This window comes from Bombina bombina, chromosome 11, assembly GCF_027579735.1.
Source record: "Bombina bombina isolate aBomBom1 chromosome 11, aBomBom1.pri, whole genome shotgun sequence".
Taxonomy (NCBI): domain Eukaryota; kingdom Metazoa; phylum Chordata; class Amphibia; order Anura; family Bombinatoridae; genus Bombina; species Bombina bombina.
Window position 1 is genome coordinate 193585790 of NC_069509.1, and position 12388 is coordinate 193598177.

Consider the following 12388-nt stretch of genomic DNA (forward strand, 5'->3'; position numbering starts at 1 on the left):
GTTTGTCTCAATAAATTCCATATACAAATGGTTCTATATTCTACTTACAATGCTCATTCACTTGGTGCATTGTATTTATACACAGTGCTATTGAGTTTTTTCCAATAATTAGCAAAACATTATTACAAATGCAAAAGATAATAAAGATCTGCAAAAGCAAAATGTACTGTATTTTCACTTAAATGTCCTGAGACAGCATTTGCAGATAATTAGGGCTGATATATTTGGGTGGAGATGAGAAGTGACCAATGTGCTTGGAACACAGCCAAGTGCTATTGACCCTTCCCCTATAAAATGACCCAAAACCCAACAGACAGCACAAGCTTCTCAGATCTGCATCTGACACACACACAATACTCAGGAAGATGACGCTGTCTGCTGCTGAGAAGTCCGCTATCCTGTCCCTGTGGGGCAAAATCTCCTCAAATGTCAGCACCATTGGTGCTGAAGCTCTGGACAGGTAACTGAAACCGTCTGTTGTGTTTTATAGGTTGTTTTTAAGGTTTATAACTAATAATGTGGTCACCTGATAACTATAACCCATAATGTGATGTCACCTGATAATACAACTCATAATATAATGTCATCTGATAACTACAACTCATAATGTGATGTCACCTGATAAATATAACCCATAATGTGATGTCATCTGATAAAACTATAACCCATAATGTGATGTCACCTGATAACTATAACCCATAATGTGATGTCACCTGATAACTATAATGCATAATGTGATGTCACCTGATAACTACAACTCATAATATGATGTCACCTGATAACTATAACCCATAATGTGATGTCACCTGATAAAACTATAACCCATAATGTGATGTCACCTGATAACTATAACTCATAATATGATGTCACATGATAACTATAACTCAAAAAAATGATGTAACCTGATAACTGTAACTCATAATGTGATGTCATCTGATAAATATAACCCATAATGTGATGTCATCTGATAACTATAATGTGATGTTCTGTTCCCAGGCTATTTCAGAGCTTCCCTCAGACCAAGACTTACTTTCCCCACTTTGACCTGACTCCTGGCTCTGCTGATCTCCAGGCCCATGGTGGAAAGGTCCTGTCTGCCATTGGTGAAGCTGCCAAACATCTAGACAATTTAGATGAGGCCCTGGCTAAGATCAGTGACCTTCACGCTTACAACCTGAGAGTGGACCCTGGAAACTTCCAGGTGAGACGTGAACTTGTTACACAGATATTGTCCAAATTGGTTCATTATACAGGGAGCAGTGACAGACACAATACCATGAACTTTATACCTAATGCATGAGGATAACATAGAGAATAGCTGAACCCCAGGTTAGAGTCATGTGACAAGTATAGCAATATCACCCTTATTGTGTGAATAGGATAAAGTCATGTGACAAGTACAGTAATGTCACCTTTATTGTATGAATAGGATAGAGTCATGTGACAAGTATAGTAATGTCACATTTATTCTGAATAGGATAAAGTCATGTGACAAGTACAGTAATGTCACCTTTATTGTGTGAATAGGATAGTGTCATGTACTGTAATTTCACCTTTATTGTGTGAATAGGTTAGAGGCATGTGATAAGTACATTAATGTCACCGTTATTGTGTGAACAGGATAGGGTCATGTGACAAGTACAGTAATGTCACCTTTATTGTGTGAATAGGATATAGTCATGTGACAAGTATAGTAATGTCACCTTTATTGTGTGAATAGGATAGAGTCATGTGACAAGTACAGTAATGCCACCTTTATTGTATGAATAGTATAGAGTCATGTGACAAGTACAGTAATGTCACCTTTATTGTATGAATAGGATAGTCATATGACAAGTACAGTAATGCCACCTTTATTGTGTGAATAGGATAGTCATGTACAGTAATGTCCCCTTTATTGTATGAATAGGATAGAGTCATGTACAGTAATGTCACCTTTATTGTGTGAATAGGATAGAGTCATGTAAAGTAATGTCACCTTTACTGTGTGAATATGATAGAGTCATGTACAGTAATGTCACCTTTATTGTGTGCATAGGATAGAGTCATGTGACAAGTACAGTGATGTCACCTTTATTGTATGAATAGAATAGAGTCATGTACAGTAATGTCACCGTTATTGTGTGAGTAGGATAGAGTTATGTACAGTAATGTCCCCTTTATTGTGTGAATAGGATAGAGTCATGTGACAAGTACAGTAATGTCACCTTTATTGTGTGAATAGGATAGAGTCATGTGACAAGTACAATAATGTCACCTTTATTGTGTGGATAGGATAGAGTCATGTGACAAGTATAGTAATGTCACCTTTATTGTGTGGATAGGATAGAGTCATGTGACAAGTATAGTAATGTCAATTTTATTGTGTGAATAGGATAGAGTCATGTGACAAGTACAGTAATGTCACCTTTATTGTGTGAATAGTATAGAGTCATGTGACAAATATAGTAATGTCACCTTTATTGTGTGAATAGTATAGAGTCATGTGACAAGTATAGTAATGTCACCTTTATTGTGTGAATAGGACAGAGTCATGTGACAAGTATAGTAATGTCACCTTTATTGTGGGAATATGATAGAGTCATGTGACAAGTATAGTAATGTCACCTTTATTGTGTGAATAGTATAGAGTCATGTGCCAAGTACAGTAATGTCACCTTTATTGTGTGAATAGGATAGAGTCATGTACAGTAATGTCACCTTTATTGTGTGCATAGGATAGAGTCATGTGACAAGTACAGTAATGTCACCTTTATTGTGTGAATAGTATAGAGTCATGTGACAAGTACAGTAATGTCACCTTTATTGTGTGAATAGGATAGAGTCATGTAACAAGTACAGTAATGTCACCTTTATTGTGTGAATAGGATAGAGTCATGTGACAAGTACAGTAATGTCACCTTTATTGTGTGAATAGTATAGAGTCATGTGACAAGTATAGTAATGTCACCTTTATTGTGTGAATAGTATAGAGTCATGTGACAAGTATAGTAATGTCACCTTTATTGTGTGAATAGGACAGAGTCATGTGACAAGTATAGTAATGTCACCTTTATTGTGGGAATATGATAGAGTCATGTGACAAGTATAGTAATGTCACCTTTATTGTGTGAATAGTATAGAGTCATGTGCCAAGTACAGTAATGTCACCTTTATTGTGTGAATAGGATAGAGTCATGTACAGTAATGTCACCTTTATTGTGTGCATAGGATAGAGTCATGTGACAAGTACAGTAATGTCACCTTTATTGTGTGAATAGTATAGAGTCATGTGACAAGTACAGTAATGTCCCCTTTATTGTGTGAATAGGATAGAGTCATGTAACAAGTACAGTAATGTCACCTTTATTGTGTGAATAGGATAGAGTCATGTGACAAGTACAGTAATGCCACCTTTATTGTATGAATAGTATAGAGTCATGTGACAAGTACAGTAATGTCACCTTTATTGTATGAATAGGATAGTCATATGACAAGTACAGTAATGCCACCTTTATTGTGTGAATAGGATAGTCATGTACAGTAATGTCCCCTTTATTGTATGAATAGGATAGAGTCATGTACAGTAATGTCACCTTTATTGTGTGAATAGGATAGAGTCATGTAAAGTAATGTCACCTTTACTGTGTGAATATGATAGAGTCATGTACAGTAATGTCACCTTTATTGTGTGCATAGGATAGAGTCATGTGACAAGTACAGTGATGTCACCTTTATTGTATGAATAGAATAGAGTCATGTACAGTAATGTCACCGTTATTGTGTGAGTAGGATAGAGTTATGTACAGTAATGTCCCCTTTATTGTGTGAATAGGATAGAGTCATGTGACAAGTACAGTAATGTCACCTTTATTGTGTGAATAGGATAGAGTCATGTGACAAGTACAATAATGTCACCTTTATTGTGTGGATAGGATAGAGTCATGTGACAAGTATAGTAATGTCAATTTTATTGTGTGAATAGGATAGAGTCATGTGACAAGTACAGTAATGTCACCTTTATTGTGTGAATAGTATAGAGTCATGTGACAAATATAGTAATGTCACCTTTATTGTGTGAATAGTATAGAGTCATGTGACAAGTATAGTAATGTCACCTTTATTGTGTGAATAGGACAGAGTCATGTGACAAGTATAGTAATGTCACCTTTATTGTGGGAATATGATAGAGTCATGTGACAAGTATAGTAATGTCACCTTTATTGTGTGAATAGTATAGAGTCATGTGCCAAGTACAGTAATGTCACCTTTATTGTGTGAATAGGATAGAGTCATGTACAGTAATGTCACCTTTATTGTGTGCATAGGATAGAGTCATGTGACAAGTACAGTAATGTCACCTTTATTGTGTGAATAGTATAGAGTCATGTGACAAGTACAGTAATGTCACCTTTATTGTGTGAATAGGATAGAGTCATGTAACAAGTACAGTAATGTCACCTTTATTGTGTGAATAGGATAGAGTCATGTGACAAGTACAGTAATGTCACCTTTATTGTGTGAATAGTATAGAGTCATGTGACAAGTATAGTAATGTCACCTTTATTGTGTGAATAGTATAGAGTCATGTGACAAGTATAGTAATGTCACCTTTATTGTGTGAATAGGACAGAGTCATGTGACAAGTATAGTAATGTCACCTTTATTGTGGGAATATGATAGAGTCATGTGACAAGTATAGTAATGTCACCTTTATTGTGTGAATAGTATAGAGTCATGTGCCAAGTACAGTAATGTCACCTTTATTGTGTGAATAGGATAGAGTCATGTACAGTAATGTCACCTTTATTGTGTGCATAGGATAGAGTCATGTGACAAGTACAGTAATGTCACCTTTATTGTGTGAATAGTATAGAGTCATGTGACAAGTACAGTAATGTCCCCTTTATTGTGTGAATAGGATAGAGTCATGTAACAAGTACAGTAATGTCACCTTTATTGTGTGAATAGGATAGAGTCATGTGACAAGTACAGTAATGTCACCTTTATTGTGTGAATAGTATAGAGTCATGTGACAAGTACAGTAATGTCACCTTTGTTGTGTGAATAGGATAGAATCATGTGACAAGTACAGTAATGTCAACTTTATTGTGTGAATAGGATAGAGTCATGTACAGTAATGTCACTTTTATTGTGTGAATAGGATAGAGTCATGTACAGTGATGTCACCTTTATTATGTGAATAGGATAGAGTCATGTGACAAGTACAGTAATGTCACCTTTATTATGTGAATAGAATAGAGTCATGTACAGTAATGTCACCTTTATTATGTGAATAGGATAGAGTCATGTACAGTAATGTCACCTTTATTATGTGAATAGGATAGAGTCATGTACAGTAATGTCACCTTTATTATGTGAATAGGATAGAGTCATGTACAGTAATGTCACCTTTATTATGTGAATAGGATAGAGTCATGTACAGTAATGTCACCTTTATTATGTGAATAGAATAGAGTCATGTACAGTAATGTCACCTTTATTATGTGAATAGGATAGAGTCATGTACAGTAATGTCACCTTTATTATGTGAATAGGATAGAGTCATGTACAGTAATGTCACCTTTATTATGTGAATAGGATAGAGTCATGTGACAAGTACAGTAATGTCACCTTTATTGTGTGAATAGGATAGTCATGTGACAAGTACAGTAATGTCACCTTTATGATGTGAATAGGATAGAGTCATGTACAGTAATGTCACCTTTATTATGTGAATAGGATAGAGTCATGTACAGTAATGTCACCTTTATTATGTGAATAGGATAGAGTCATGTACAGTAATGTCACCTTTATTGTGTGAATAGGATAGTCATGTGACAAGTACAGTAATGTCACCTTTATTATGTGAATAGGATGGAGTCATGTACAGTAATGTCACCTTTATTGTGTGAATAGTATAGAGTCATGTGACAAGTACAGTAATGTCACCTTTATTGTGTGAATAGGATAGAGTCATGTAACAAGTACAGTAATGTCACCTTTATTGTGTGAATAGGATAGAGTCATGTGACAAGTACAGTAATGTCACCTTTATTGTGTGAATAGTATAGAGTCATGTGACAAGTATAGTAATGTCACCTTTATTGTGTGAATAGTATAGAGTCATGTGACAAGTATAGTAATGTCACCTTTATTGTGTGAATAGGACAGAGTCATGTGACAAGTATAGTAATGTCACCTTTATTGTGGGAATATGATAGAGTCATGTGACAAGTATAGTAATGTCACCTTTATTGTGTGAATAGTATAGAGTCATGTGCCAAGTACAGTAATGTCACCTTTATTGTGTGAATAGGATAGAGTCATGTACAGTAATGTCACCTTTATTGTGTGCATAGGATAGAGTCATGTGACAAGTACAGTAATGTCACCTTTATTGTGTGAATAGTATAGAGTCATGTGACAAGTACAGTAATGTCCCCTTTATTGTGTGAATAGGATAGAGTCATGTAACAAGTACAGTAATGTCACCTTTATTGTGTGAATAGGATAGAGTCATGTGACAAGTACAGTAATGTCACCTTTATTGTGTGAATAGTATAGAGTCATGTGACAAGTACAGTAATGTCACCTTTGTTGTGTGAATAGGATAGAATCATGTGACAAGTACAGTAATGTCAACTTTATTGTGTGAATAGGATAGAGTCATGTACAGTAATGTCACTTTTATTGTGTGAATAGGATAGAGTCATGTACAGTGATGTCACCTTTATTATGTGAATAGGATAGAGTCATGTGACAAGTACAGTAATGTCACCTTTATTATGTGAATAGAATAGAGTCATGTAAAGTAATGTCACCTTTATTATGTGAATAGGATAGAGTCATGTACAGTAATGTCACCTTTATTATGTGAATAGGATAGAGTCATGTACAGTAATGTCACCTTTATTATGTGAATAGGATAGAGTCATGTACAGTAATGTCACCTTTATTATGTGAATAGGATAGAGTCATGTACAGTAATGTCACCTTTATTATGTGAATAGAATAGAGTCATGTACAGTAATGTCACCTTTATTATGTGAATAGGATAGAGTCATGTACAGTAATGTCACCTTTATTATGTGAATAGGATAGAGTCATGTACAGTAATGTCACCTTTATTATGTGAATAGGATAGAGTCATGTGACAAGTACAGTAATGTCACCTTTATTGTGTGAATAGGATAGTCATGTGACAAGTACAGTAATGTCACCTTTATTATGTGAATAGGATAGAGTCATGTACAGTAATGTCACCTTTATTATGTGAATAGGATAGAGTCATGTACAGTAATGTCACCTTTATTATGTGAATAGGATAGAGTCATGTACAGTAATGTCACCTTTATTGTGTGAATAGGATAGTCATGTGACAAGTACAGTAATGTCACCTTTATTATGTGAATAGGATGGAGTCATGTACAGTAATGTCACCTTTATTATGTGAATAGAATAGAGTCATGTGACAAGTACAGTAATGTCACCTTTATTATGTGAATAGGATAGAGTCATGTACAGTAATGTCACCTTTATTATGTGAATAGGATAGAGTCATGTACAGTAATGTCCCCTTTATTGTGTGAATAGGATAGAGTCATGTACAGTAATGTCCCCTTTATTGTGTGAATAGGATAGAGTCATGTACAGTAATGTCACCTTTATTGTGTGAATAGGATAGAGTCATGTACAGTAATGTCACCTTTATTGTGTGAATAGGATAGAGTCATGTACAGTAATGTCACCTTTATTGTGTGAATAGGATAGAGTCATGTACAGTAATGTCACCTTTATTGTGTGAATAGGATAGAGTCATGTACAGTAATGTCACCTTTATTGTGTGAATAGGATAGAGTCATGTGACAAGTACAGTAATGTCACTTTTATTGTGTGAATAGGATAGAGTCATGTGACAAGTACAGTAATGTCACCTTTATTATGTGAATAGAATAGAGTCATGTACAGTAATGTCACCTTTATTGTGTGAATAGGATAGAGTCATGTACAGTAATGTCACCTTTATTGTGTGAATAGGATAGAGTCATGTACAGTAATGTCACCTTTATTGTGTGAATAGGATAGAGTCATGTACAGTAATGTCACCTTTATTGTGTGAATAGGATAGAGTCATGTGACAAGTACAGTAATGTCACTTTTATTGTGTGAATAGGATAGAGTCATGTGACAAGTACAGTAATGTCACCTTTATTATGTGAATAGGATAGAGTCATGTGACAAGTACAGTAATGTCACCTTTATTGTGTGAATAGGATAGAGTCATGTGACAAGTACAGTAATGTCACCTTTATTATGTGAATAGGATAGAGTAATGTGACAAGTACAGTAATGTCACCTTTATTATGTGAATAGGATAGAGTCATGTACAGTAATGTCACCTTTATTGTGTGAATATGCTGATATGAGCTATGTGACTCTGTGCTCTGGTTAATGAGGTTTAATTAATTAGCAGCTTAGTCTGTACCTGTCCCATATGGTCCCTTCCCATGTAACTCTGTCCCCATCTTCTTCTCTTGCAGCTGCTGTCCCACTGTATTCAGGTTGTCCTGGCTAGTCACTTCCCAGCGGAGTTTGATGCTGTAGCCCAGGCCGCGTGGGACAAGTTCCTCTCTGCTGTGTCCACTGTGCTGACCTCCAAGTACAGATAAACCCAGAGCCTGAGGAAGGTTTATAGTGACCGGACTGGATGTTCGAGTGATATGACAATGACAGATGCCACCAGCTTGTGCTATAAAATGTTACTATATTAATAACAATGTGCACAATAGCAGATTAATAAAATATTGTATAAAATATTAGTTTTCTGTGTAATTATTTACTGTTAATATGTTTGTTATCAGCCTCACAGCACATCACTGGCTCTTGCAGTAAATAAATACAAAGGGTTATTTAAATAATGAGCTAAAAGTGCTGGCCCATAAATCCGCTAATTACTGTATTACTGGGAAATGTTTTACATAATTGTATAATAAGTCTCAATACAGTAACATGAGATATTATTCTGCTTCTTTCTTTAAACCTATTTGATAAATAATTAATAGGTCAATGGCAGAGTATGAGTTAAATTGCTCAGGCTTTAGACCGGCTATCTGCATGAAGCATCTGCTACCTTAATAACCACAAATAACATTTAGAGTAGTTTTGGAAAATACCACTTGCGGCAGGTTATAACCACAGTTTAAGAAATAAGTTAAAGGGATAATCTGGGCAAAATTAAACATTCCTGATTCAGATAGAGCAGCAATTTTAAGCAACATTTAAATTTACTCCAATTATCAATTTTTCTTTGTTCTCTTGGTATCTTTATTTGAAAAAGCAGGAATGAAAGCATAGGAGACGGGCCATTTTTAGTTCAGAACCTGGGTAGCACTTTCTGATTGGTGTCTAAATGTAAAGATAAAAAACTGACAGCACCACCTTTAATATGCCGAAATCTTCTTTATTTGCTATGTAGCAGCAGGTACAAATGACTATGTTTCGGGTCACATACCCTTAGTCATGTCAATTACAAAAGTACAACACAACAACTTTAAATACCTTACCCAGGTGAACTAGCTCCTCCCCTTTAGCTCTTTCATATCTATTACATTTTTAGGTTAATCCAGTTCCCCCTATTGGCAGAGGAGTAAAGCTTAAATATGTAAAATAAAACAAAATACATAAATGCACATACAGATATGGAGCAGGTTAGCCTATTACAGAATTCTTAATGGGAAAATATATAGACCTTTATATAAATTACAGAAATATACCCAAGTCAAAATCTCTGTTCACACCTTTTGGGTTTAAAGAGTCTAGGGTATATATCCAAACTAGTTCTTTTCTTTTCAACAGCAGTTCCCTATCACCCCCTCTCCTGGGGCAGGGACCCAGTCTATAACTTGAAACCTTAACTGTGAAATGTTGTGGCCAGGCCACAGGGGCTTCTGTGTCTCTCCTTGTAATGCCAGATTTGTGTTGCACCATTCTGTCTCTTACCCTTTGTGTCGTTTCACTGATGTCAATTTTGGCACACGGACACTTAAAGGGACACTCATGTCATTTTAAACAACTTTCCAATTCACTTCCATTAAAAAAAATGTGCAGAGTCTTTTATATTTACACTTTTTGAGTCACCAGCTCCTACTGAGCATGTGCAAGAATTCACAGACTATACGTATATGCATTTGTGATTGGCTGATTGCTATCACATGGTACAAGGGGAGTGGAAATATACATACAGGTATACCCCGCTCATACAGCGGGTTAGGGACCGGAGCCCCAATGTAAAGTGAAAAACGCCTTAAAGTGAAACAAGGCAGTTTTAGCTTTCTTTTCACTTGCCAGTGTGTTTAAAAACTAAAAACATGTTTTAACTAACTTATATTAGATGTACAATAGTGCTAAGTTTAGTTTAACACTCGCACAGCACAGTATTCAATAAATACTGTACCTGTAAAATAGTGACAATCACTGTAGTACAATTTGCCAGAGTATAGCACTGAGACACAGATTGCACTCAGTGATGTGCAGTCACTAGAGGCAGGTGAGGCAGTGCTTCACCTCTCATATGGGTAAAAATATATTTTTCTTTATTGGCTTTAAAAAAACAAAATTGTAATTTTTTTTTCCCCAGCATTTTTTTTGTTGTACAATGGAGAGGCACAAGCAGGTCTGCCCACCATTACACAACATGCTGCGCCATCTACTGGATGAAAGTGGTTAAGATCATTGCATGGCCCATAAGTGCTTTATTTGAGGCAGTCCTATTTGGGCTGAACCAATCCAGTGAGAGGCATTAGTAAGTGGAACATAGGGTTGGGGCTGGATGTTAAATCATATAAAACAAAACAAAAACGGAAAAAAACAACTTTCATATATTTTGTTGCTGTCCTGTGAACCTGCTAGCTTTGCTAAAGTGAAAAAGAGAGTTCTGTTCTTCCCCTCTAAGTGCAGTGGAATGTGCCACTGTCAGTTCCTGAATCCTTCCAGAGCAGGAGAGAGGCACAGAGAGCAGTGTTTCAGCCACATCTTATTAAAGTAAGATTTTACTGAAAGGGATTCTGTTAGTGAAAATGATAATTTAATGAATGTGGTTTAGTGTTTTTTTACTCTTTTACAGCAGGGTCGTTTTTGTATTTTGTTTACTCAAACTTTACACCCACTAACTTAGCAGCTTGCCTCTGTACTTCACACTAAATTAGACTAATTTTCTGAACTCTCTGTAGCTCTGCTGTTTTATTACTTTAAAATGCAGTGGTCCCCCTCCCCACCTTGTGTGTGTGTGTGTGTCTCTCTCTCTCTATCTATCCATCTCTTTATGTGTTGTTCTCCCCCATGGTCTCTTTCTCTCTCTCTGTCTCTCTTCCTCCCCCTCTGACTCTCATCCCTTATGTAATGAAAGAATCTATAAGCATAATTTGCAGCATTAATAATGGGCATGGATTTCTAGATCTCATAATCAGAGCAAGCATTGTGTTATCTGGCAAGAGTTTCTGTTACAATCCTTTTAGACTAAAATCAGATGTTTACTAAGTTGACCAGTTTTCCAAGACACCATTTAAAGGGACATGAAACCCATATGAAACCCATATGCAAATTTAAATAACTTTCCAATTTACATCTAATATCTAATTTACTTCATTCTTTTGATGTCCTTTGTTGAAAATCATATCTAAATATGCTCAGTAGCTGCTGATTGGTGGCTGCATATAGATACCTCATGTGATTGGCTCACCCATGTGCATTGCTATTTCTTCAACAAAGGATATCTAAAGAATGAAGGCGTATCCTAGCCACTGCCTCACCAGCCTCTGACGTCACTGCACGTCACTGATTGCACTGTAATGCTGTAAACAGAGTGAACTAAGCATAATAAAATGGTGCCAGTCACTTTTCTTGCAATCTCACAAAGATTACAGCACTGTTTTAAAATCCTTGGAGGTTGAACTTCAGCTCCACAAAGCGTGGTATTAGCGAAGCGCTGTAAAGTGAAGCGCTGTAAAGTGAGGTATACCTGTAACTTTGAAATTTGTTATAAAAAAATCTGCTACTCATTTGAAGTTCAGACTAAGTGCTATTGCATTGTCTTGTTATCTTGCATTTGTTGATTATGCAAATCTAATGCATTGACTGGTCCTTTAATAAGGTACACAACAAAAGTGGCATTACAGGTAAAGTAGCCCTTAATTTTAAACCTTTTACCTGTTGTAGGGTGAGAGAAACTATCACCTTTTAATTACACTATTGCAGCTAGAGCAGCCTAGACATGGGAAAGTGCCTTTCTTTTGTGCACTAAGGTATCTAGTTAAGGGACAGTCAACACCAGAATGTTTGTGGTTTAAAAAGATAGATAATCCCTTTATTACCCATTCCCCAGTTTTGCAAAACCAACACTGTTATATTA

At 35.9% G+C, this 12388-nt stretch overlaps 1 protein-coding gene across 1 annotated transcript; it reads left to right on the forward strand.

Annotated features, from left to right (window-relative positions):
• Positions 1-365: 365 nt before the first annotated feature.
• Positions 366-8796, forward strand: LOC128642397 (hemoglobin larval subunit alpha-like). The gene is made up of 3 exons (XM_053695155.1): positions 366-460; positions 997-1201; positions 8523-8796. The coding sequence occupies exons 1-3, from the start codon at positions 366-368 to the stop codon at positions 8649-8651; spliced, it is 429 nt and encodes a 142-aa protein (XP_053551130.1). The 3' UTR covers positions 8652-8796.
• The last annotated feature ends 3592 nt before the right edge of the window (positions 8797-12388 follow it).

Excerpts from the sequence above, each read along its gene's own strand:
- LOC128642397 (XM_053695155.1), top strand. The coding sequence starts at position 366 with ATGACGCTGTCTGCTGCTGAGAAGTCCGCTATCCTGTCCCTGTGGGGC. Across the intron at positions 461-996 it reads GGTGCTGAAGCTCTGGACAG|GCTATTTCAGAGCTTCCCTC; the intron begins GTAACTGAAACC and ends TTCTGTTCCCAG. Across the intron at positions 1,202-8,522 it reads TGGACCCTGGAAACTTCCAG|CTGCTGTCCCACTGTATTCA; the intron begins GTGAGACGTGAA and ends CTTCTCTTGCAG.